The 27428-nt window shown below is 36.3% G+C and overlaps 1 protein-coding gene across 1 annotated transcript in view; it reads right to left on the bottom strand.

The window, feature by feature from the left end:
- GPR158 (G protein-coupled receptor 158) overlaps window positions 1-27428 on the bottom strand; it is a 570604-nt gene that overhangs the window by 211967 nt on the left and 331209 nt on the right. Inside the window, 1 exon segment of the mRNA XM_006887106.1 lies at window positions 20068-20136. Coding sequence (XP_006887168.1) covers window positions 20068-20136 — 69 coding nt within the window.

Here is a 27428-nt window from a genome sequence, read left to right as displayed (position 1 = left end):
AGTCCAGGGTACATTCAATACTCTTCTCCAGCACCATAGCTCAAAGGCATCAATTCTCCTTCTATTCTCCCTAGTGATTGTCCAACTCTCTGATGTATAACAAGTGATTGCAAAGACCATGGCCTGTATCAGACGCACCTTAGTCTCCAGAGATACACCGTTGCTCTTGAGCACTTTAGACAAGTCCCTTACAGCAGACATTTTTTTATTTCCTGGCTGCTAGTGCCAAGAGTGTTGACCGTGGAGCCAAGCAAACTGAAGCTGTGAACAATCTCAATCTCTTCACCCATCCAATGGTGTCTTACTAAAGAAAAATTGAAGTTTCTATTGAAAGCTCTGTTGGCATAGTCCTTAGAGAGCAGTACTAACCTAAACATCATGGTTCTCTAGCAGTCTAAATTCAGCAGAGGCTCCCAGAGAAAAGGATAGGAAATCTCTTCCCACATGATGTAAAGCCTCATAAAACCCACTTCACAGTCAGCTATGAGTTAGCTCTGACTCCCTGGTGATGATTTTGTAAAAATACTATATAACATGGGAGGATCTAGAGAGCATAATGCTGAGTGAACTAACTCAGATTTATAAGGAAAAATACTGCATAAGACCATTATTATAAAAATAGCAGAATAACTAGGGATATATGTATAAATGTCCAAATGTAGAAGGGGAAAGGTGGGAGGGGGCAGAAAAAAGAGGAAGGCTGAAAAATCACTAGGATAGATGAGTATAATAGAAAGACCACCGCTAGCTATTTCCATTTTTACCAAGGGCTAAAACCTCAAACCATTAACTATAGGAAGGCATTGAACTGATTCTTCTCTTTTAATATAGAGCTAAAATATTTTAGCTAGGTCACTCCTATAGCAACATTATTTCTTATCTTTTATCTCAATCCATCTAATTGTCAAATATTTTATCACCATCAAAGCCAGCATCTCTTTGCTTGTTCCTATGAAGCCAATTTCAGAATCATTATGTTCTTAGTATACTGCCAAATTGTGACATTTCTGCCTCCATATCATCAATTAATCTGCTTCCATTTGGTATCATTAGAAATTTCCTGCAATTGTGATGGTTCATTCTCACTTTAATGCCATAACCGTCAAACAAAACTCTCGCTGATTATTTAAAAATAATTAGTTCCTTAAATTATTTTTACCAAGAACAACATTTCATTTAAGGAAGATGTAAAGAAGATGAGCAAGTTAGACATGGGCCTATGTGGAATAAGGGTGTTCCAAAAAGTGAAAGCAGTCAGTACAAACGCTACAGGATGGGGCATTGCAAACCTGTCCAAGGAAGATCAATTAAACAAGTATTGTTGGAGCAAAGTGAGAACACTTGAAAGTAGCAGGAGAAACCAGATAATGAAGGAATCTGTATACTACCTTCTATGTCTCTTTATTATTGGCCTAGATTCCATTCAAGAAACTAAACATGGGGGGGGGTATTTAATCATTGTTGTTGTTGTTGTGTGCCATCGAGTCACTTGCAAATCCTAGCGACACTATGTATAAGAGCCCTAAACCTTGCTGTATAATGTGCCAACCTCACTGTCTCAGACACACCTACTCCTATTACTTCAATCACTGAACTGATGCATCTCATCGAGGTTCTTCCTCTCTGTGTTGTTCTTCCACCTTTCCAAACATAATGCACCCCTCTAAGGACTGGTTTCTCCTTGCAACATGCCCAAAGAATGTCAGAAGGAGCTTCAGAATCCTTGCCTCCAAGGAGCAGCCCAGTTTCACCGACTCCAGGACAAACCTGTTTGTTCTCCTAGCAGTCCATGGTATATTTAACACTCTTCTTCAGCACCACAGCTCAAAGGCATCAATTATCTATCATCCCTACTCTCTGTCCAGGTCTCTGAAGCATGGTACCCAATTGTGAAGACTATGGCCCGGATCAGGTACACCTTAGTCTCCAGCCTAATGTTGTTCTTTCAGTACTCTAGAGAGGTCCCTGACAGCTGAATTTCCCCAGTGCAATTTGTTTCTTAATTTTCTCGCTGCTGGCATGAAGAGTGTTGATTGTGGAATCAAGCAAAGTAAAACTGTTAACAATCTCAATCTCTTCACCATCTATCATGATGCTGCCAATTAGCCTGGTGGTGAGGATTTTTGTTTTCTTGATGTTGAGTTTCAATCCACATTGAAGGCTGCAGTCCTTGACCTTCTGCAGCAAGCGCTTCAGGTCCTCCTCAGTTTCAGCAAGCAGGGCTGTGTCATCTGCATAATGCAGGTTGTTGATAAAACTTTCTCACATCCTGATGCCACATTCTTCCTTATACAGCCCAGCATCCTGGATGATCTGTTCTTCATACAGATTGTAAAGTTATAGAGACAGAATACATCCCTGGTGGACACCCTTCCCAATTTTGAACCATGCATTGTCTCCTTGCTCTATTCTGATGACTGCCTCTTGGTTCAATTATAGGTTTCTCATCAGCATGATCAAGTGTTCTGTCATTCCCCTTCTTCTCAGAGTCAACCACAATTTGTTGTTATCCACACAGTCAAAAGCCTTTACATAGTCAATGGTACTCTCTCCTTTCTACCAAAATCAGTAGGGTTGCACAATTTGATGTGTAGTGGGAAAGGTGGGTAAAGGAAATGGGAAAGATCTGGTGTGAAAAAACAATATATAAGAACTTTGTAAGTAAACAGTATAACGTAAAAATTGTATTTAAATAAGAAATGAAAGAAACTAACCCAACTCCTTATGTTCATTTACGATGGAATCTACAATACATTAAGTCAATAAATATTTATAAAGTATTTACTATGAATGGACCAGCACTGCTTCTGGAGCTACATAACAGCAATGTGCTTAAATTCTGGTAGGCAGGAGGTACAAAATAAATATAGATAAGAAATCATGATAAACAAATAAAATAGTATGTATAAAGTAAAAAAAAACAACAAACAAACCAAAAACAACTCAATGGCACATAACAAGAACAACATAAAGTAAAGAAAGTTCTACACAAAAAGATCATAGTGAGGAAGAGCAGTAGTTGTTCTTTGATGTACTTTGAATAGGAGAGTAGGCTGCAGGTTAATCTCGGGCAGCCAGGATGAGCATCCATGAGATAACACTTCAACAAAGCCATGAAGGAGGTGAGGAAGTTGTCACATGAATAAAAGGGAAAAGTGCATCACAGACAAAGGAATAGTCAGTACAAAACCTTCAAGGTGCCTGGCCTGTTTGAGAACAGTGATAAGACCAGGGCAAGTAGAAAACATGTTCATAATGAGAAGCTATAGGGAATCATAAGTAGATAATATATGTCTTGTATTCTTTTATTCCAAAAGAAACAGGGACCATTCTAGGGGTTTAAGCAGAATTAATACTTTCTGATGTATGAAGATGTTTCTATCTGCTATGTTGAGAATATAGGAAGAGTGGTTAAAATGGGGACTATTAGAAGGCTAATGAGCTCTGTGTGGTGCTTTGGGCTGCTAATTGAGAGACCCTCACTTTAAATTTATAGGAAAAGAATGGTGGTCTCCTCTTGAAAAGAATTATGCTTTCAGAGACCCCATTGTGGGTAACTATGAATTAGAAATGACTCATAATTAGTACTTGGGGAGAACTGACAGAATTTCAAGCTGGGTTTAGAAGAGGCTGTGGAACCAAGGATATCATTGCTGATGTCAGATGGATCCTAGCTAATATCAGAATAATGTTGATTTGTGTTTTATTGACTATGCAGAGCCATTTGATTGAGTGGATCATAAGAAACTATGGCCAACATTGGGAAGAATGGGAATCCAAGAATACTTAAATGTGCTAATGTGAAAACCATACCTTGATCAAGAAGCTTCTGCTGAATGGAGCAAGGGAACACTGCATGGTTTAAAATCAGGAAGGGTCTGTGTCAGAAATGTATACTTTCTCCACATATCGTCAATCTGTATGCTGAGCAAATAAGTCATGAAGCAGGACTCTTTGAAGAACATGGCACTGGGGTTAGAAGACACTTCAACCTGGATTTCACAGGTGATATAACCGTGCTTGGTGAAAGTGAGGAATACTTGAAAAGGCTTGCTGCAGAAGATCAGTATATATTACATTACAGCCTTCAGTGTATATTACATCTCAACATAAAACAAAACAAAAACCCAACTCACAAAAAGAAAAAAACCCCCAAAACAAACAAACAAAAAGCCAAAGAAATGTCCTCATGCACTTGCTGCGGAGGGTCAAGGACTGCAGCCTTCAGTATGGACTGAGGCTCAATGTCAAGAAGACAAAGATTCTCACCACTGGACCAATTGGCAGCTTCAGGATGGATGGCGAAGAGATTGAGATTGTTCACAGCTTCAGTTTGCTGGGATCCACAATCAACACTCTTGGCACCAGCAGTCAGGAAATCAAAAAGCATATCAAGATGGGAAAGTCTGCTGTTAGGGACCTCTCTAAAGTACTCAAGAGCAACGGTGTCTCTCTGGAGACTAAGGTGCGCCTGATACAGGCCATGGTCTTTGCAATCGCTTGTTATGCATCAGAGAGTTGGACAATGACTAGGGAGGACAGAAGGAGAGTTGATGCCTTTGAGCTGTGGTGCTGGAGAAGAGTACTGAATGTACCATGGACTGCCAGGAAAACAAACAGATTTATCTTGGAGAGGATTAAACCAAGCAACTCCTTGGAGGCAAGGATTATGGGGCTTCGTCTGACATACTTTGGACATTTTGCCAGGAGGGACGGGTCCTTGGAGAGGGACATCATGCTTGGGAGGGTGAAGGGGAAGACCCTTTATGAGATGGATTTATTCGGCGACTGGGGTAATCGGGATGAGTGTGTCAGAGGCAGTGCGGTTGGCTCAGGATAGAGCAGGGTTTAAGGCTGTTGTGCATAGGGTCTCTATGAGTCGCAAACAACTTGACGGCACATAACAACAACAACAACAACTAGGGCAAAAGATAATGTCATGATAGATAATAACAATTTTGCCTTGTTTGGATCAACAATCAACACTTGGTATCAACAGTTAAGAGATTAGGAAACATATTGCATTGGAGAAGTCCACTATCAAGGGACTCTCCAAAATACTTAAGAGCAATGATGTAAGTTTGAAACATAAAGAGTGCCTGATTTAGGCCATGGTTTTTTCAATGCTATCATAGGGTCGATATGAGTCGCCTGCAACTTGACGGCACTTAATGACAATAATATCAACATAGAGAGAGAGATTAGCTGGCCCAGTGGGCAGAAAGCGATGCTACCAAGCCAAAGGTGGTGACTTTTAATCCGCGAGGGCCTGTCTTTCATTGTTTTTGTTCAGACTTTCCTCTAGGTCATATAGCCCTGGTGTACAAGTTGCCATACAGCGGTAACTGTGGTAACTTCTGGTTGCTGTGAGGCGGAACACTGTGACACTGATGTGTCAAATGCATTAATGACTGGTTACCCAATGTGGACAGAGAGTGGGATGGAGCTCCCTGATTAAAACAAGCTTGGAAGGAGGAGTGGCATCCACTTCAGTAATAGCTTGCCTCCAGAAACCCTATGAACCTGGAGAGAGGATGAAAGGCATCCAAGCGTTGACTCTCCTTCATAGGGTTGCTCTGAGTCGCCTGCAATTCGACGGCACTTAACAACAACAACATCCTACTGAGAGCTGGACAATGAAGGTCAAAGACTGTAGTCTTCAATACGTATGAGTTGCAGGCACTCCATGGCACATAACAACAATAACATAAGACAATGCATAAAGTCAAGAGCGCATAAGAACTCAGAAACTACTTAAAATCAATTTATTTCCATGGAAATGAAAACCCATTAATAACAGCTGATCTTCCAGTGGGTTTTCTAGGTTTGTAAACTGCACAGATAAAGACTGCTCATGTTTCTCTCTTGGAGCTTCTGATGAATTTGAAGCAACAGAGTTGCTGTGGGTCTTTTTCTGCTTAAACCCCCCATGCACTATGTCATCAAAGTTACCTACTAAGGATATTGTTGTTGTTGACTGCCATCAACTTGAACACGACTCATGGTGACCCTATGAACAAAAGGCCTGAAGCCTTTCTATAAGGGTCATCATTGACCAAAGTTCATAGAGCTTCCAGAGGCATGTTGTTTAGGAAGTGGATGCCACTCCTGGAGTACTGTTAATTCCTTTAGAAGAAACAAATGAAAATAAAGAACTGAAGAATGAAGAATCCTAGGTCTAAAGATTAACATGAAATGCATTTAAATACAAGCAGAACTTGGATATACTGCAGACCTACTACAAAAAAGCAAGTCACTGTGACTTCAGTCAACCAGTGCATGAAAAAGTTATGTTTATCCTACACCGTAGTCTGTTAAATGTGATTTTTTTTATTATGAAAAAGGGTGAAATATTGTGAGAATTACCAAAATGTAACATTGGTACAAAGTAAATACACAATGTTGAAGAAAAAGAATATCAACCAACTTGTACAACAAATTCGCTACAAACCTTCAGTATGCAAAAACGGCAATGCCTGCAAAGCATAAGAAAGTGAAGCAAAATAAATCAAGATATTCTGGCATATGTCTAAATTTGTACAGCAAAGAATAGTCTGGTTTCAATTTGTATACAGAATATATGTTATAAATACTGACAATTCAAAAATTACTTGAAAAATAAAAAGTTAGAAAAGGGGACAAAGAGAAAGATAAAGCTTCAACTTCTTAGCTGTCATAGCTGAGTTCAGAGTTAAAGCTAAAGCTGAGACACAGCAAGTAAAATAGAATTAAAATAACTGCTTAAATTAACTTGAAGTATTTAAAACCTTTTTAACTTTATAAAGCACTTTTAGAACTAATAGTGAGAGTATTAATCATAGACGTATTTATCTAAAATAAGTAACAAGTTCAGTTTTAATTTTTTATTTTTAAGGTTTGTAAAAAAAATCTGTCTTTTAAAAGTACAAAGGAATTCTATCTGTACATAGTTTTCCATAGTACATCATTTTCTATTTATATACATATATAGATAAATGTCTCAAGATCAAATGTAAATATTTTTTCTGGGTAATAAGATTTGGATATATTTCTTTTACTTTTCCTTTTGTATGTTTTAAAATATTTTTCCAGCTGTATTAAGCAAAAGAGCATGGTACTGGTACAATGACAGGCATATAGACCTATCAAACATAATCGACAACACAAAAAGTAACCCATATATCTACAGTCAATAGATATTTAACAAGGGAACAAAATCTAGCAAATGGGGAAATGACTACTTCTTCAACAAATGCTGCTGGCATAACTGGACAACCAGTGCAGAAAGCTGAAGCAGAATGCACACTTCTCACCATAAACAAATGTCAACTCTAGATAGATCAAAGACCTAGGATTAAAGGCAAAAATCATAAAGTCTGTAGGAGATAAAGCAGAATCAACCTTAGTAGTCCAAGTACGTGATATAAAAAGGCTGACAAATAAAGCTAGAAAAACACAATCAAAAGAGGATAAAATTGATGAATGGGACCTTCTAAAGATTCAATGCCTGTGTGCACCAAAAACATTTTACAACAGAGTGAAAATAAAATCTACTAACTGGGAAAAACATTTGACAATACCATCTCAGGCAAGGGTCACCTAACAAAAATTTAAAGAATACTACAGGACCTCCACAAGCAAAAGACTGATAACACAATTACAAAATGGGTAAGAGATATGGAAAGACTTTACTTACACAAAGGAAGATGTTCTGAGGGCCAACAGACTTACTAAGAAATGTCATTGAGACATGCAAATCAAAACCACAATAAGATATCACCTTACTCCAATAACAGTGACAAAGTTTAACAGGACAGCAAGCAATAAATATTGGAGAGGATGTGGAGAGATTGGAACTTTCATACACTGTTGGTAGAATTATAAAATAGTATAATCACTCTGAAACATAGTTTGGCATTTCCTCAAAAAGCTAAACAGAAATTCCATATGACCCAGCTAGTCCACTGCCAGGAATATACCCTGAGAAAATTAGAACTGAGACACAAAACACCAATGTTCATGCAGTGTTATTAGCAATCACAACAACATGGAAACAGCCCAAATGTCCCACCTCAATCGAATGGGAAAACTGTAGTACCTTTACATGATAGAATACTATGCAGCACTCAGGAGCAACAATTTTGAAAATTACTTCCTAACTTAGGAGGTTCTGAAGAGTATTATGCGGAGTGAGCTAATTCAGTCTTATATGAACAAATACTGCATAAGAACATTATTGTAGAAATAGATGTATGAGGATCTAAGAGGGGCAAGTGGGGAGTAGAGAGGTGAGGATGGACGGGGAGAAATCATAGGGTCACACATTTTGGAGGGTTGGAGGGGAGAGGCACTAAAGAAAATGGGAAAGATCTGGTGGTGATATGGAAATATAGGGTAATGGTGGGCATAGTTCAAGGATGATTAATTCTAAGAAACATAATGAAGGAGAATGATTATTGAAGGGACAGCAGAAACCTCATTTTTTTTTATAAACCCCCATTAACACTAGAGGCAGAGCAGGCCATAAAAATTCTTAGCTTAGGGCAAACATGAGTGTCCCGGGTAAAGCCTTGTCTGTCCTTGAAAAGTAAGGAATTAGCTAGTGTCTACGTGACACAGGAGTAAAGGCAGGCAAAGAAGCCAGCTCGTCAAAAGTCAACCCAAATGACTAATCCCCCAGCCCACCAACCATGATCGCAATCCACCCGCCCTAACAGGGGCACTTAAAAGAGCTATAAAAGCAAGTGGGAGCGGAAACTCAGGGCTTTTTTCCTTCACCACCTTCCTGAGGAGGGAAAAAGTCTCCATGCGTGGAAATAATATAAAAAACGCTCTTGAAATTTCAGACGTGTTGTTAGATTTCTTGAGGGGCATTTCGTGGGCAGAACAATTATATGAAACACTATGTGAATAAAGAATAGTGTAAAACGATGTATATGAAGTTTGTGATAAACAATACAAAATAATACTTTTTTTAAAAAGTCAAGATGAAGAAAGACAAAGGTTCAAGGCTTGTTCCATGTTACATCCTTTAAAAGTACACAGTGCTCTGAAATGAACTCTATTAAGTTGAATGTTTTTCACGCTTAAGAGAGGAGGAAACATCTTTGCCATGTGAACTCTTCTATCTCCTATATTTTGTATTTTTTCCTGCTCCAATTCCTTTATGATTTAACCTACCAGATTATTTTAAAAATATTTTATTCATTTTCATATAATAATTACATTGTTTTATATAATCTTTCATTTCAATTGTTTCATACAATTATTCATATACATTCTATTTTACATATTTTTTAAAAATTTCTTGCAATTAATCTTTTTAATTTTACACTAGTTTACCTACAAAGTTTGTATACATTGCCCCCACCTCCTCAACCCATCACTCCTTTACCCATCAAACTGTGCTACCCTATGATTACCTCTGTCACCCGCCCCCATCTATCCCACATCTCTGCTCCTCACTTTAGTTCCTCACACATGCTCTACTAGTTATCTATTTCTACAATAACGGTCTCATACAGAATTTGTCATAATGTTCATAGCAGCATTATTCACCATCATGAAAGCATAGAAACAGCCCAAATGTCCAAGCACAATAGAATGGATTGAGAAATTCTGATGCATTCACTCAATGAAATAGTACGCAGCATGCAAGAGCAGTGATTTTGTAAAGCACTACCTAACTTGAGAGGGACTGGACAATATTATGCAAAGTGAACTAACCTGACAGATTTTAAATGATTCTTTACTAAGTGTTAATAAGATATTTGTCTTCTAAACACATTTAAAAGAGTGATTCAATATCTCTCTTTTCTATTTCATCCTTTTTCTCAGTAAAAAGTGACAAACTTAAAATCGTTGATAATAACTGGACTCCTTAATAGTTAAATATTTCTCTCTCTTTGAGCTGACTGAGCTCTGGGGATGTGGCCCATAGGAAGTTGTGCTGTTAATCCAAAGAAGGCATCTTCCTGGTGTTTCAAAACCACCAGCAATTCTGTGGGGAAAGGAAGAGAATCTCTTCTGTTCAATTTATAGCCTTAGGAAATCTGCTAGAGGGTGAGCTATGAGTCACTTCTAATGAGATGGTAATGAGTCTGAACTGACAAAAGACACATAAAATCCCTCACAAGTTTACCACCTCCATTTTAGTAAAAGCAGGAGTGGCATCTACTTCCTAAACAACATGCCTCTGGAAATGCTATGAACTTTGAGAAAGGACAATAGTTATAGAAAGACTGCAGGCCCTTTGTTCATAGGGTTGCTATGAGTCGTGCTCAACTCCACAGCAATCAACAATAACAGCAACATGTTAATAGAAAGGACACTGATTTGGAGAATGACAGAAAGTAGGGGGAGGAATCCTTCCTTTTATTCATGAAATAGAAAGATAGAAAGGTAATAAAAGTCTATATTTCCAAAGGCTGTATAAACTTTGAATATCCTTTTTCCTCTGTTTTTAAAGTCCAACTTCACACACCTGAAATAAAGGATTTGACAAGTTATGTGGCTACATACTCCTTGTGAAGAATCACTTCCTATGGTGGCTTTACAATGTGTTGACAACTTTATTGGCATTCTTCTCTTCCATATATGAGTTTAATTTGTCTTCCCTGGAATATAGTTTAGTAACTTGCTTCCAGAAAACAGAATGTGGCAAAAAGTGATGGTATGTGACTTATTAAAGCTCTTCTTTAGGAGCGTAAGTGTCGTGCAGTTAAGTGTCAACAGTACCATATTGAAAGGTCCATATGGTAAGATCTCTTTCCCATAGTCAACATCAACTTGTCAGCTGTGTCTGTAAACCATCTTAGATACTGACTCCACAATCCCAGTCAAGCCTTCATATGACCACAGCCTGACTAACATCTTGATTGATGTGATTCCCAAATTACTGACCCACGAAAACTGAGTGAGATAATATTGTTTTAAAGTACTGAATTTGGAGGAACCTATAACACATCAATATATATTTTCTCTAAAAGTCAGGAATAGAGAAAATTTTTATATACCTATAAAATCACAAGGAATAAAGTACATTTAAAAATAAAAGGAAAAACTGAAAAGATATACTCCTTCTGCCAAAATGGATTGTGTCTAAGGGTGAGTAATGAAGTACAAAAGGCTATTGACAAAGGACACATTAGATTCTTTACTCTTCTGAATTTGAATATTTTGGGATCAAAATGCAAACAGGTTTATCTGTTTCACATTGAATTTTTTGAAAAAGTAGTTTTTGAATGTTAAAAGAGAAACATCTATGTTATGCTGTATGATTTTTCTAGAATATTTCTGATATATATGCCTCCATCATCAGTCCAATTCCTCAGTCACTATTGTTCTGATTAGGTCTGGAGAGGTGGCATGAATTGACCCACTAGCTGCAATTACTTATTGCCATCAAATCGATTCTGTCTCAGTGATCCAACAAGACAGAGTAGAGCTGTGATGGTGTCCAAGGCTGTAATTTTTACAGAAGCAGGCCACTAGACAGTCCTCTGGTAGAATGGCTTGTGGGTTCAAACTCGACCTTTTCATTAGCAGCCGAGAACAAAAGTACTTTTTATTTTTGTACACAAAAAAGTACATATTATTTATGTCACCAGGTCTCCATCCACTAATTACTATGTCCTATCAATTATCTGTCTTCATCATGTCTTAAATTTATCACTTTGTGTTCATATATCTCATCATTAGCATTGTCTATATTCTTTTTAACATTACCTTCAGGTTTTCCAGTCTTTTTGCATTCAGCCACTGAGTCATACACTCTTTGTATAAACAAGTATTACATGGAAACTATCTGTTAATTCCTCTGTCTTTCCAAGCAGACTGTATGGGCTGAATGTCATCTTTCCTCCCAAAGTTATATATTGTTTTAATCCCTGCAATTTGTGGATTTCTCACCTTATGTTAAAAAAAAAAAAAAAAAAAAGACACTACAGATTTGATCAAATGAAGCACAATGAGATAAGGTAGCCCTCCTCTGAGGGCCTTTAATTTAATGCAAATGCCCTTAAAGAGAAGTAGAATGGGTTTTGAGAAAGGGGGAAAGATTATTGAGACAGATAGAAGATACACACCTACAGAAGAGAAGGAAGGCTATGTGAAGTCAGAGACAAAGGTTGCAATGACATGGTCACAAGCCCAGGAATGTCAGAAGAGTCACCAGAAGTTGGAAGAAACAGAAATTAAGCTATCTCTAGAATCCTTGGAGACAATGCAGCACTGTGAGATCTCAGACTTCTGGCATCCAAAACTATAAGAATGTAAATCTTTGTGGTTTTAAGCTACCAAGCTTACACTAACTTCTGAAAATGGATCTATGAAAGGAACACATATGTGCAAACTTTGTTGAAGGCAGCTGTTGTATCTTCTATCTATCCAAAATACTTAATGCAATGCATGGCACACGGTAAATTCTCAATTAGTTTGTTGAATATGTGACTGAGCTGCCTAGCTATAAAATTGTCTGAAGGGATCTTTCTGCCTATTTATCCAGTTTTTTTCTATCTACATAACTCATTCAGATAACCTTCCTAAAACATTACTTAAATACTACATTTTCACAAAATCTCTAAGAAAAATATTCCCCAGATCTTGTTCTGTCATTGCTGAATAAATTAAGGAATACATTTTTCATCATCTTCTCTAGAAAAACATTACATGTTTCCTTGGCCACTGTTAAAAAAAAATTTCAGCTCTGAATTCCCACTTGAATGACATTTAAAATTACTCTAAAATGTAGAAAGATAACTTGTGAACAGTTTTTATGATACCCCGAGAAAAGAAATTATATCTTAAACTTCTTAATCTACAATTGAATTCCAATAGAATCTTAGTAGTTGTTCAATACTTTTGTAGGCCACGGGGACTTTTGTTTTCTCCCTTCAACAATGCTATTTGCTCTGAGATACAACTGGGCTGAAGAGATGAAGAACAGGGATGTATAATTTTATAAATGAACAAAATGCAAATATATGAAAGAAAGATATGTGGAGTTTATGATTAAGAAGGATCTTCCAAGCCAGGGTGAAGACTGTGAAGAGGATGTGTAAAGAACTTAAATAGGCATAGAAGGTCAGATATGTGTTGCTTCCGACTGTAAGGTAAGTAACAACAGATAAAGTTTAGCAGATTAAAACGTATCAAATTGTTATATTTTGTAGGTAAAAAAGGACTGACTATTAAAAACCTGATGTGGTTCAAGTTTATCAGAGATTTACACTGGGTCTTAGAGTTAGTATAATTAATCCTTCTGTTTCTTCTTCTGTGCTTTTTCTTTGGAGAGTTTATGAGGAAAGATTACTGGCCTTAGGGTAGAAGAAGAGTCTTTCTGGTCAAGTTATCTTAAAAGTACTATCATAGAGTGAAGATTGTGCTTGATCAAGAGTCTGCATTACTTTCTTGGCCTCTCATTATCCAGCTGAAAATGTTAGATGAGTCACAACACCTCTGAGCCGCTCCTTTAGTTTTAAAAATAAAGAAGTTGAATAAAGACTAAGCTCTGTCTAATGCCCCATTAGTTCTAATAGTTTGCAGTAATTTTTCATAGGAACTGCAGCTCCAAAATAAATATTATATTTACACATGCATTCATGGTGTCCTTTACAGAAAGTCACTTCAGCCAAACAAATCGGTAACCAAAGGTAGAGGGGGGAAACAGTTTTATTTGCTGAAACTGATGGTGAGTCAAGCCTGAAACACACTTTTTAACTTTATATTACCAAAATATGACTTACCACACCCTAAAATATCTTTTAAAATATAATTTAATAGGAGAGAAGTGCATTTAATTGTTTTTCTGAAATTCTTTATTATCCTTCTACAAATTCTGTGAGTTTTCAGATGATTATGAAAAGTAATCACTTCTTCACAAATGTATAGACTTCAAATCACAAGTCTCTTTAGAGATTCTGTAAGAAAATGTTTCAAATGCTTCAGCTCCCTGCTACCTAATTATAATAAGGCTAAATTTAGTCAGATTTGGGTTTGTCCTCATCTGCACAATGATGATAATCTCTAATTTGGACTTTCCAATATAAGCATTGTTATGAAATCGTCTGTAGTCTAAGATTGCTTAGAAAAGGCAAAAAATAACTTTAATTCTTGCAGATCTGAACAACAGTGTATAGCCTAAAAAGAATAAAAAGCTCATTGCATAACACAGTAGAACAGTGAATATCTCAAACACTCCTTGGGTTACCCAGCTCTAAAAATACTCTGTTTTACTCAAGTTTGCTTTTTCTAAAACTTGTGGGCCACAGTAAAACTTTCATGAACAATTTTGATATGGGCTATACCATAGAAAGAGAAGCCAGATAATGAAAAATTGAAAGGGGTTTTGTCTTCAAATGATTATACTTTTTGGTTCTCTTCAGTTTTCTAAATCACCTTGAGAGTTCTGGTGGCATATTATCTACATGGCAAGTTGCATGACTAATCCAAAGGCCAAAAGTCACAGGTTGCTGGGGGTTTGACTCCACTAGTGGCTCTTTTGGAGAAAGATGTCTAATCTCCCATCATAGTTTACAGCCTCAGAAACCCAATAAAGGAAGTTGTAAGTCTGAACTAATTCCATTGCAATGAATGAATCATCTTAATAATTTAATACAAGTTCTTCTTGTAACAAAAACTTTTTTTTAATTTTTACTGTATTATTTTTACATGTACCGTCAAATCAGATCTGACTGGTACAGGGGGAGATTGCACCCTCCTTCTTCAGCAGAGCATCTGGTGGATTTGAACCGTGTACCTCTGGGATTGCAGTGCAGCGTCTTGCCACTAGGCCACCAGAACTCCCTATAACAAAAACTTTAATTAAAAGTTCTAAACTGTATTTCTGCAAATGTTGCTGTTGTTAGATGTCCTGGAGTTGAGTAAGACTCACAATGACCCTATGAACAAAATATCTGAACCTCGTCCTGTTCTGTGCTATCCTCACACTTCTTGACAAACAAGAGCCCATTGTAACAGTCACTGTGCCAATCCACCTAGTTGAGAGTCTTCCTCTCCTTTGCCAAATGAGGTCTGGCCAAATTAAGAAGCTATATATCTTGCTAGGAACGCTTTGTGCACACTCACAGATGTACATATGCATACTTCTATGTAACTAAAACTTAACTTTAATCAATTACCTTAACTTCCTCACTGCCACTACCTTCAAATAAAATTATTCTCTTTGGCAGACTGATGAATATAAAGTTCTGATCTCATATATCCTATTGTATCTTATGGTTTGAAGGACTCCTGTGGCATAGTGGTTAAGATCTTCCTTGTCAATTAAAAGGTGGTTGTATGATGTCAACAGGCACTTTACAAGATAAATTAGTGGCAGTTTGGTTCTATAATGATTATCATCTTGCAAACTCTATAAGGCAAGTTATTCTCTATCCTAGAAGGTTGTAACTATCTTAATGGAAAGGGACTTACTTTTGTTTGACACTTTATGCAATATCTAAATTTTCATCAAATATGCATCCTAATTTTGCCCTTTTGTTTATTGAAAGCGTTGCAAAAAAGGTAAATGAAACCAAGGTATGTCATATGACTGTGGGAACTTAAGGTTTAGGAAATAATACGCTTTTGTTTTACAAATAGTTACAAAATAATTTGTTACTAGAGATGAAATCAATAGCTAGCTATGTATGATATAAATAATATGAGACTCACTAATGTTTCTAGGTTGAATGTGTTTGGCAAGACTCATTTTGTTTTCTCCCTTCCAGGGCCAGGCATGTTAGAATTATTATGCAAAAGTGTTGTCTTTATACCTCTTTTACTTTTTTTTTTTTTAATTCAACATTCTCTTCTTTTTTCCCCCTCACACCTGATAACTCATAGGTAAAGATAGCTTTCAATACTGGAGTTTTCAATAATATTTTTAAAAATTCTGTAGCTTGATATTGCCTATTCTTTCAATTTACTACTTTTAAAGAATATCTCTTCCATTTAAAACTTAAATTCAAATTTATTCCCATCGGGTCAGAATCGACTCATAGCTGACCATCCAGTGGATTTTCTGAGGCTGAAAGTCAAAAGGGAGGAGATGGTTCATCTTCCTCCTCAGGAAACAATAGTAGGTTCTAAATGTCAGAGAGGCATTGCCTTTGACATACAGTGCAACTGCCTACCAGCTATGCCACCAGAGATCCCTTCTCTTCCATTGAAATCAGGGCTTTAAAATGCCATCAATTTTATGCCCTAGCTCATTGACATAACTTGATTCGAATACGTGTTATAGAAGTTAAAATGAACCATACTATCTTTAACTCCTCAAAATAAAAATAAACAGCCCCCCCAACATTTTATTGCCCAAACTGTAGGCACTAAACAAAGAAAGATTGTCAGTTTCGGTCTTCCACAATCAAGTGATTCTTTAGAGGCTCCTTTAACAGGGTAAAAGGCAATATTTGGGGCACAGCTATAAGTTCCTCTAGGTACAACTTTATTCAATTATCTAGCTTCTTTTTATGGTGCCTCAGCTATGATGATAGGCCCAAAGCTAAGTGCTGCAGATGCGATGCTGATCAAACTCACACAGAGCTACTGTCTGCAGGAGAGTGAAATCACCACATAATTTCCCTTTGGTATTTATAATTATAAACCAGAGAAGTGGTATCAAAAAAAGGAAGGGAATTCCAAGAGAAATTGTTCTAAGAAATTTGACTCTGATTGAGGAGCAGGGAGAGTTTCCCTGAAACAGGGACGTATAAGCAGAAAGCTAAAGAATCACAAGAATTTAATTAGGTAAAGGGATTGGTGGGAAGGGAGGAAGGATAAGACGACTCAAAACTAAAGGAAAAACATGGCAAAAGGCTCCATAGTGAGAGTTTCCTATTGCTTCTACGACAAATTATCACAAATTCAATCATCTAAAAATTTATTATCTTACAGTTCTGGAGCCCAGATGTCCAAAATAGGTTTTATAAGATTAAAATTGGGATGTCTGGTAGTCTAGTGAAGGCATATGATTTGCATTTACCAGATGTTCTGCAGGATAAAGATGATTGCTCTCCTCCTGTGTGATTTGCAGCCTCTGAAAATCCCTTGGAAAGCCAGCTATGAGTTGGTTTGATTTGACAGCACACAACAATAACAGGACTAAAATCAGGTATGGTCAGGGTTGTGGTTCCTTCTAGATGCATTAGGAGAGAATCAGTAACTTGTCTTTTTCAGTTTCTAGAGGCTGCTTGAATTTCTTGATTTGTGGCCTCCTTTTACAACATGTGGAACTGGGTACAGTGTGCTTAATCTTTCTCATATTACCCTCTTTCTGAGTCCTTCAATTAGGCTTCCTTCCTTCACCTAGGATCTTATGGTTTATCTTGGACGCACTCAACAATTACAGAAATGCTTGAAATGTTAAAAAAAGCCTTAGCTTAATAACATTTGTAAAATCTTCTTCATAAGTATCCATGTAAGGTCATTGGGTGGAGGATATAGTCTGTACTCAACTACTAGCATTAAGGTTGGCAACCTCCATGGGAAACTCTTAGCGAGCTGCTTCTATTAACACTGTAGCCAAGAAAACTCTAGAGAACAACTTTACCCTGTGAAATATTGGGCCATTATGAGTTCACATCAACTTGGTGCCAATGATGGGTCGGTGAAGGAGAGGAAGACCCTTAATCTGGAGGATTGACAAGGTGGTTGTCTCAATGGGCTCTTCTGTGTCAGGAAGTTTGAGGACGGCACAGGATAGAACAGGGTTCAGATCTTTTGTTGCTAGCGTCAGTATGAGTCATACTCAACTTGACAACACCCAACAACAACAATAATATATTTATAAGTGCCAAAGATTAGGATATTGATATTGTCTGAGGAAGGGACATTATTAGTCTATTTATTTACCATAAGAGCACAGAATTTTATTTGCAAACTGAAATGAAGTCAGGGTTGTTAGAGATTAAAATAAAATGAGAATAAAAATGGTATGAGCTGGTGATGCTAATGTGAATGTACAATGATGCAAGCAGTATAATCCTTCTTTAAACACATGAAAATAGAAATTCCATTTGGCTCAACAGTCACTATGAGGTTCATATATTCGAAAGAAATAAGAGCTGTGAAAGGAACACCCACGTTTCATTGCAATAGATAAGCTGATAAAAGAGATAGGAACAACCCAACTATCTATCAGTGGGCAAATAGGTAAAGAAACTACCATTCATTCTCATGGAATACCATGCAACACTTAAAAAAAGAAAAAAAATCATAAATACAAGACCATTGTTAAAAAAAGGTAAGGGAAATTTTATACACAGATTAATTCTTATATGGATACTAGGCATGATGAGGGGAGTAAAAATTGACAAATAGATAAAAGGCACATATTAAGATGGGTGAAGAGAATGATCAGTATCGTAACCCTGGAGAAAGGGAAGATACAGAAATGCATGGAAGAATTACAGGAATGAAAGGTGAAAAAAAATTATTTTGTGGTGTTGAAATTAAATATTAGAGAAAAAAAGTACATGCATGATTGAATGAAAACCTAATTTTCACTTAAATCACAATAAAAATAAATTCTAAGAAGTAAGTAAAAACACATACATGGAATAAAATTTACTAATTTAATGATAAAGTGATATGATCTGAGGCTGGCAACACGGGAAAAGACAATATTATACAGAATAACTTAAGATATCCATGCTAAGAAAATGGGAAGGCATCGAAGAAACAGCAAGACAACGGATCAAACTTTATATTTTAAAAAAATTCTTCTGTCTTCTAAGTAGAAAATAACTGCATACGACTCAGGGAAAAGATGATGGAAATAACCCTTTTTCAGAGAGTTAAGATCACTTTTCATGTTGAGTATGGGATTCTATGATAGAGTTTGGCAGTGAGGGAGATTAGAAGCTCAGTTAAAACGATGGGGGGAAACATCTTTGAGCCTTCAAATGATGACGTTAGCTTAAGTAGCTGAATTTATGAGTGCAGATGAAAGGTCTAGGCTGGAGATAAAAATTTAGTCGTTGGCCTATCAATAATGTTAAAGCTATGAAATTGATGAGCTCACTCAGATAATAGGCTAAGAATTACAAGAACTGAGTTGTGAGGTATTCAAGTGTTAAGATGGGAGAGAGAAGATTGAGAACGAATAGAGATGACCGAGATGGATCACTTAGCCAGGTAAGAGGAAAATGGAAAAGAATACAGTGTACTAGAAGCTCAGCTTTCCCTCTCATACCTCATATCGGAGGCAAGTGATATTCTAATTCCTAGGTTCAAAGTTCCCCCACATGCCCACAACAGAGCCAACACTGACCTTACTTCTGTTTTAGCATTTATCACATTGCATTGTTATTGTCTTATTTGTCTCCTTCTCTAAAGTTTCTTAAACGAGATTTTACATAGTTCAAAAAAATATACCCAAGAACTAGCAGTGATTGGCACAACCTGAATACAAGTTAGTTAAATGAGCAAAGTTAAATACATGAACTGGGCACAAATATGCTATTAGTGTGATATAAACAATTCTATAAATCACTTGTAGCAAGTATAAAGTTGTTCTACTTTATTATTTTATTTACTTTAAGATTCTTTAATATTCAAACTTGCAGCATTAACTAGGGCACACATTTCATGTTTCTAATATACCTGGGGGGAGGATAGGAAGTTAATATTTATATGCATACACATGAAGCATATATACTAAGTATGAATTTTACATCTTATCTCACATAAACATTTAACCATCCTATATGCTATGGAAGACATACAGTTATCTCCATTTTCTAAGAGGAAGTCAAAGCTTAGAAATGTCAAATAACTAGTCACTAAAATGCTAAGAGCCAGGACTGAAAGTCTATGAAGCAATTTATATATATACATAAACCAAAATACTCCATCAAGTTGATCCTGACTCTTAGTGACTCTACAGGAGAGGGAAAAACTAGGGTCTAAAATATTCACAGAAGCAAAATGATACATCTTTCTCCCATGAAGTAGCTGGTTAGCAGCTGAGTGCTTTAACTACTGTGCCACCACCAGCTGTATCTGTGTGTATGCATACATACACATACATACATTCCTAAGCAAAAGAATATAACTACTTTTAAATACAATTATTTTACTCACCGGGAAGTAAAGAAGCAGAGACCCAAAAAGGATTGTTTCCAACAGGATAAGGCCCGATGCCCTGATACTCTGAAAAAGTAAGTGACAATATCTTTGTTATCTTAGATTTCTATTCTTGAAGAAGTTGATATTTGTTTGACACAACACATAGAATAGCATTCTTGGGGGAAAATAAAGAAATAAAAGCATCGTGGTTACTATTTCAAAATGTATATCTAACTAAAATATGCAAAAGCCGTGCCAATAATGTTGTGGCAGGCTTTGATGATATTGCCAGTGTCTTCATAGAATTACATTCTCCAAAATTTGAGTCACTGAGTGGCCTATGCAGCTGAGAATATTATTTGGAAGACTCTTCCAATCCATGAAATTCACAGATAAAAAAAAAAGGTCTAACCTGCTTCTACGAAATATCAGACAAAAAAAAAAATTCAATGTTTTGTATAAACCATTTCATCCAGACCTTTGCATGGTCTTGATGGATAAAATAAGCACATGCACAAAAAACGTTGACATCTCAGTAGTTTATTTGCCACTGTGTCAACAGAGAATCCCAAACATTTGCTGCTGTTCTTATTATTGGGTGCCATCAAATTGATTGTATACAACTCATAGCAACCATATGAACAACAGACCTGAACCTTGCTCTATTAGAGAGGCTTGTTGCCTTGTGAACTTCACATAAATTCCCAAATATGTAAAATATGTCAAGCATAAGTATACTTTGCAACTTTTTACTTAGTATAGTCATATTTTCCTACAACAAAATACTTACGAGTTAAGAAATAAAAAATATTACAAAGTTAATATTTTCTTCTCAAAATAAATTTTGTTCAGCTGAATTGAACTATAAATATGCAGTCAACATGATAATCAAAGAAAACAAGCAAAGAAGAAAAAAAAAACCTCCACAAAAATCAAGCCGTCCCTAGGATTTCTGTTAAATGCGACATAAACTACATACATAAATTAGACCAAATACAGAAAAATAATTTTAAATGGTAGTAATTAAATTTGCAACCAAAAGGAGCTTTATAAAAACTCATATAAAGAGAGATAGCAGATAATTAGATAAGATTCAAATTCTCTTTCTTAATAACCCTCAGAGAACAATGTTAGACTCATAGGAATGCTCTGTGTAAACTCTTAAAAGAACTTGGGCTTGCATCACTCGAAGAATTTAAGAATGGAGAAACAAGTTGGTGAACAGATTTAATTATTCAGGTGGAATCTTGCCATTGATAATTATTTTAGCTAGCAGATGTTTTCAGTGAAAAGAAAATTTCTATCTGCAAGCTTTTAAATGGACTTTGGATGGTGGAATTTCCAATACAGAAAATTCTGTTAAAGGACTTTATATAAGATTTCTTCTCAGTAAAACTTAGTGAATGGTTACTTTAAAATATTCTTAATTTCTGTTAAATAAATGCATCTATATAATTTTTAAATCAAATACAGAAAGCAAGGGTTCCCTTCCTTGCCACTGCCAACCCCAGTTGTTTCCCAGAGGAAATAGCGGTTCCTGTTTAAGAGTAGGGTGCTCTGGTGACCTAGTGGGCAGGGAATTGTGTCCATGTATTTATAGCCTCTGAAAATGTGCTGGAATTTGAGCTATGAGCATGTTCTGTATTGATGGCAAAGAGAATTCAGGAATATAGCATAGTTGTTTCTATTTTTTGGCTATGGTGAATAATAGTGAAATGCATACCTTCATTGATGCTTGCTTTATATTATTATACATATTAAAAAATACACATAACCATATACTACAATATTTTTTAGTTTGGTTAAATATACCATAAACTCCATCAATCTTTAAGCACTTTTCTGTTACTTAATTTCACTCTTTTAATAGATCTTAATGCTTCCATGTCAGAACACAAAGCTATCAGTGGTGCATGTATTTAAATATTCTGAAAGCATATATCATATAGCCTATCTCTTCTAGATCTGAAAACATTTTAGAATTTTAATACCTCACTGCCTTCCTCCTGGCTAAGCAGAAGAGCTCAACCAACCAATTTTAATTTCAAATAATACGTCAAAACTTTGATAAATTATTCTGTAATAAAGTGTGAGGTCTATAAAAAATGCACTTTTCCTTTAAAATATCTATGGGCTAGCTGCCTTTATTATCTTAAAGTATGAGCAAATATCTAAAGACAGAGCTCAAGGACAAAGAAGAGGTTTCAAACACACTAAAACATTTCCCTACTTCTTAATGAAACTTTTAACTGAGACAATGTTTTTATTTTGCACTTGGTGCTAAAATTAACTTAAAAGTGTTCTAAGTATTGTATTGGCAAGTTCAAAGTCAGAAATACAGAAATATTTTCTTCAGAGAGTGAAAAAGTAAGTATGAAAACAGGAGGTGCTTAGTATGAAGGACAGAAAGGCAAAATAAAAAAAATTGGTGGGCTATGTATAAAATAATATGGGTCAAGAGTAAACGTCATCCATTTTACAATATTTTATGGATAGATATGATGGTTTGGAAGTATTTATAACCAAATTTGCTAACTGGAAAACCCTTGGAAAATTTTATTGAAAGATGATTAACAATATATGGTATGATTAATATTATATATAAAAATCCATACACACAAAACAATAGTGTCATTTTACACACATATACACATCTCATCTGGGAAGCTAAGCTCTATGAGGAGGAATGTGACGTTAGAATTGGAGGAACACTCATCAACAACCTGTATCATGCAGATGACACAACACTGCTTGCTCAAACTGAGGAGGACCTGAGGCATTTGCTGCAGAAGGTCAAGGACTGCAGTTTTCATTATGGATTGAAGATCAACATCAAGAAACAAAGATTCTCACCACTGGGCTGATTGGCAACATCAAGATAGATGATGAAGAGACTGAGATTGTTAACAGCTTCAGTTTGCTTGGTTTCACAATCCACAATCAACCTTCCTGGTTCCAGCAGCCAGGAAATCAAAAGACAAATTGCATTGGGAACATCTGCTGTTCAGGGACCTTTCCAGAGTACTGAAGAGCAATATGTCAATCTAGAGACCAAGATGAACTTCATACAGGCCATGATTGTCATAATTAATTTGTTGCTATGCATAAAAAGCTGGACAATGACTAGGGATGATAGAAGGAGAATTGATGCCTTTAAGTTTTAGTGCTGGAGAAGAATATTAAATATACCATGGACTGCCAGGAGAACAAACAGCTTCATTCTGGAGATGGTGAAACCAGTCTGCTCCTTGGAGGCAAGGATTTCGAGGTTTCATCTGCCATACTTTGGACATACTGCAAGGAAGGAACAGTTCTTGGAGAGATGTCATGCTTGGGAGGGTGAAGAGATAGTACAGGAGAGGAAGACCTTTGATGAGATGGATTGACTCAGTGACTGGGGTAATGGAAGTGGGTGTGTTGTAAATGAAGGTATTAGCTTAGAATAGAGCAGGGTTCAAAGCTGTTGTACATAAGATCATTATGAGTTGCAAGTGACTCAAGGATCAAATAAATATCTAACATATAATGGTCTAAGAAATATAAATAACCAAAGAACTCTTGTCATGTAATTCATCCACAGAGTGCTGACCAGCTAACCAAAAAGCCAGCTGTTTTAATCTTCCATCAGCTGCACAGGAGAAAGATGTCAGTTTTCTCCTGCTAAGAGTTATGGCCTTGTGAGCACAATGTGGGATTATCAGCAATCAGAACAGTCTCAACAGAGATGACTGAGGGGCGTTATACATACCAATCTGAAAACATTGGTTTCTTTTGGAAACATCCTTAAGTTTCCGGTAAGATAGATTGCCTTATCTGGAAATATTTTCATTTTTTTCATAAGGATATCTATTCAAACATGACTTATATAATATGTTATTATTGTTATGTGCTGTTAAGTTGGCTATGAGTCATAGCAACCTGTTGTGAACCAGTCTCACTCTCTGTGACACACCTACCCTCATTACTCCAGTTACTGTGTCAATCCATCTCATCTGGAGTCTTCTCTGGTGTTGTCCCTCCGCCATTCCAAGCATGCTATCCTTTTCTAGTAATGGATACCTCCAGGCAACATGTCCAAAGTATGTGAGATGGAGCCTCAAAAAATTAGCTAAGCATGCTTAATTAAGTTTTAGAAATCTTATTAGATAGTGCAATATGGAAAGAAATTTTTTTTTAAAAAAATCTAACCTTCCTTTATCTACTAGTCATCTGACAAGTTGTTGTTTAGCACCAACTTCATATATGTCAGTATTACAAGTTAACAGTGGGAGAGTTAGTACTGAGTCTATATCTCTAGTTTAGAATCCACGTTGTTGTTGTTGTTGCCTGACTCCCAGTGACTTCTCACACGACGGAAGAAAATACTGCCCAGTCCTGCACAAATCCTAGTGCCATTATACTCCACAGGTTTTTCAATGCCTTATTTTTAGAAGGTTTTCATATTTTCCCAATATATTTTACCTGGGACATATTGCTGAAACCTAGTCACCATTATAACAACACTAGAACTTCCATAGACAGACAATTGGTAGCTACATATAAAGTTGACTGGTAAAGAATCTAACCTGAGTCTCTCACATGACATGGCAACCAGTGAAGCACAGGGGCTTACAATCCATAAATCCAGTGTTTAAGCCAGAAGAGAACAAATTAATTTCGCTTCATTTCCACTAGCTTTCCTCATTTCTTGAACTTCCCAAAATTTTTATGAAAGCTTACAAAAGAGACCGGTCCTTGGAGAGGGACATCATGCCTGGGATGGTGGAGAGCAGGCGCAGGAGGAGAAGGCCCTCTGTGAGGTGGATTGATTCAGTGACTCGGGTAATCGGGATGGGTGTGTCGGAGGCAGTGCGATTGGCACAGGACAGAGCAGAGTTTAGGGCTGTTGTACATAGGGTCGCTATGAGTCGCAAGTGACTTGACCGCACATAACAACAACAATACTACATCAAAGCTTTAGACCAATAAAATGGCTAATTATGGTATACTAATTAAGTGAAATTATATCAAAGTAATTATCTAAATTCCACAGTCTTTGGATGCAAAGTACACAGGTCTAAGATGAAATACAGTTTAGTTATACTATTTGGCTAGATTTAAGTACCCAGAGGATACTAGGATATTTTACAATAGTAAGCAATAAGATAAGAATACTGAAGGTTGAATTTTCTAAAATAATTAACATGGTTTGTTACTCCCTAATTCTACTGAGACTACTTTGTTTATATTAGTTAAACATTTTTACCTTGGGGAAATTATATCTTACTAAAATAATACAACTAGTTTTGCTATTGTGTATATTTTAGCCTCCCACCATTTATAGATTCTATTACAAAAGATGTATTACACTGAACAAACTTGCTATCAAGAACTTCTTCTAAGTGCGAAACAGAAGAGATGTTAGTTTAAAAATCGAGGTGGGCCTAACCTAAGCCATGGTGTTTTTAATTGCATCATATACATGCGAAAGTTGGACAATGAATAAGAGACGTAAGAAAATTTATGACTTTGAATTGCAGTGTGGCAAAGTGTATTGGGGAGGACTCACATATATCAGAAACGATGAGGGTGGTACAGGATAGCACAGAGCTTAGATCCATTGTTCATAGGGTTGCTAGGAGTCGTAGTTGACTCAATGGCAACCAGTGCCAGAACAATGATCGAAATCCGATCTGGACCTACCAAGATCCATGGCAGTAGAGTTGATTCTAACTTACAGCAACCCTCCTTGAGTTTCCATAGGTTAAAGCTTTGTATGAGGGGACTGCCCAGCTTTTCTTCTGCTGCGTGGCTAGTGGATTCAAGCTGCCTGATCTTTTGGATAGCATCCTGACATGCTAAGGACTATGCCACCAAGGTTTCTTTCTGTCAGAATAAAATATAAATAGAATGAAGAATTATAAATTCATGGACTAACACACATTGACTTTTTATCCAGATAGTTCTAAATTTCAGCTGGGACTGCTTATTAATTGTGTGAATGTGAACAAATTGCTTAACTTTCTGAATTTCAATTTCTTGATTCATAGAAAGATGCAATAAAACCTGTTTTGCAGTGCTGTTACGAATATTAATATTAATGATGCTTGGCAGAGAAGACACTTAATCAATCAATGGTAGTTCATCAATAATCCCCTATGTACAGATAGATAAAGGACGTAAAGCCAATAAAGTATCCAAGTGCATTAAGTGAATGAGAGACAGAATGACTGAGGTGCTTGCTGATTGCTCTATTTCTTCAGACTGCCCATCAGTGATTTTCTTGCCCAAAGTAAAAGAAACAAACCCAAAACATGTGAGGCTACCACAGGTAAAAAGATTTGGTTCAAGTATAAAATAACTAATTAAACTGAAACCACAACAAACCCACTCTCACTGAGGAGAAATGGACTGATAGTGAACCTCCAGGAGACTGCTTATCTTTCTCCAAGAACAGCAAACAAAGGACTTTTTAGTTGGTATTTAACCAATACACACTAGATCTCCTGACACTGTTACATAAAATATTAAATAAGCATATTGCCTTAACTAGACAGCACACAACAACACCAATAGGTATTCTTTATAATTTCTAATATTTCAGAAGAAAACTCTATGTGTGTATGTGTGAATGGAATAATAATTTTTAGTAGAACAGATTACTACTTCTAGAAAGCAAAATTAATCCAAAAATCAAGTCCAGACTGGCATGTACAGAGTTTCATATCCTTAAACCTAGTACATGGCACATGATGACAAAAGTCAGTGACCATTTATACATGTGAAATAGGAAGTAAATAAATTATTAATGCTGTGATTTACGTTTTCTTGCTGAGCATAAACTTTTCATAATTGCTTTTTGCATGACCTGTATGATTGTCAATTCTATTCGCTGTGTTTCAGAGAATGTGAACATTTAGGGATTTACCCCACCTCACAGTGTATTATCTTTTTGTAATTTAATGCCTGATTTTATGGCTCAAAGTTGCTGACACTCACTGTAATTTTAGAGAAGCAGAATAACTTTGATACTGGAGAGGGAATATTTTGTATAACCTTTACAACATTATTAGCCAACATTATTGCTATTGCTTATATCCAAAACAACTTAATACTAATTTCTTCTTGCCTCTATATAAGAATCTTTACTCTGCTGAGATGCCACTAGAATGCCTTCCTACCATGTAAATTACCATTTCCTTATTTGTCTTCATCATTTCCCTGATATCATGGTAAAAATAGCTCTAATTTCTCTGCAATCTAAATACAATCGTCAATTCTATTTTCTATCAACAATACTAAATAGGGTAATTCATTCTTCAAAAAATTGAAATTAATTTTCTAGACTGTCAAACATGAGATATCTCACACAGCAGGACAACAAACTGTAAATTTTG

The sequence above is a fragment of the Elephantulus edwardii genome, unplaced genomic scaffold (genome assembly GCF_000299155.1).
Source record: "Elephantulus edwardii isolate Elephantulus edwardi_28Jun2011 unplaced genomic scaffold, EleEdw1.0 scaffold00054, whole genome shotgun sequence".
Lineage (NCBI taxonomy): Eukaryota > Metazoa > Chordata > Mammalia > Macroscelidea > Macroscelididae > Elephantulus > Elephantulus edwardii.
This window is presented reverse-complemented; position numbering and strand designations above follow the sequence as displayed.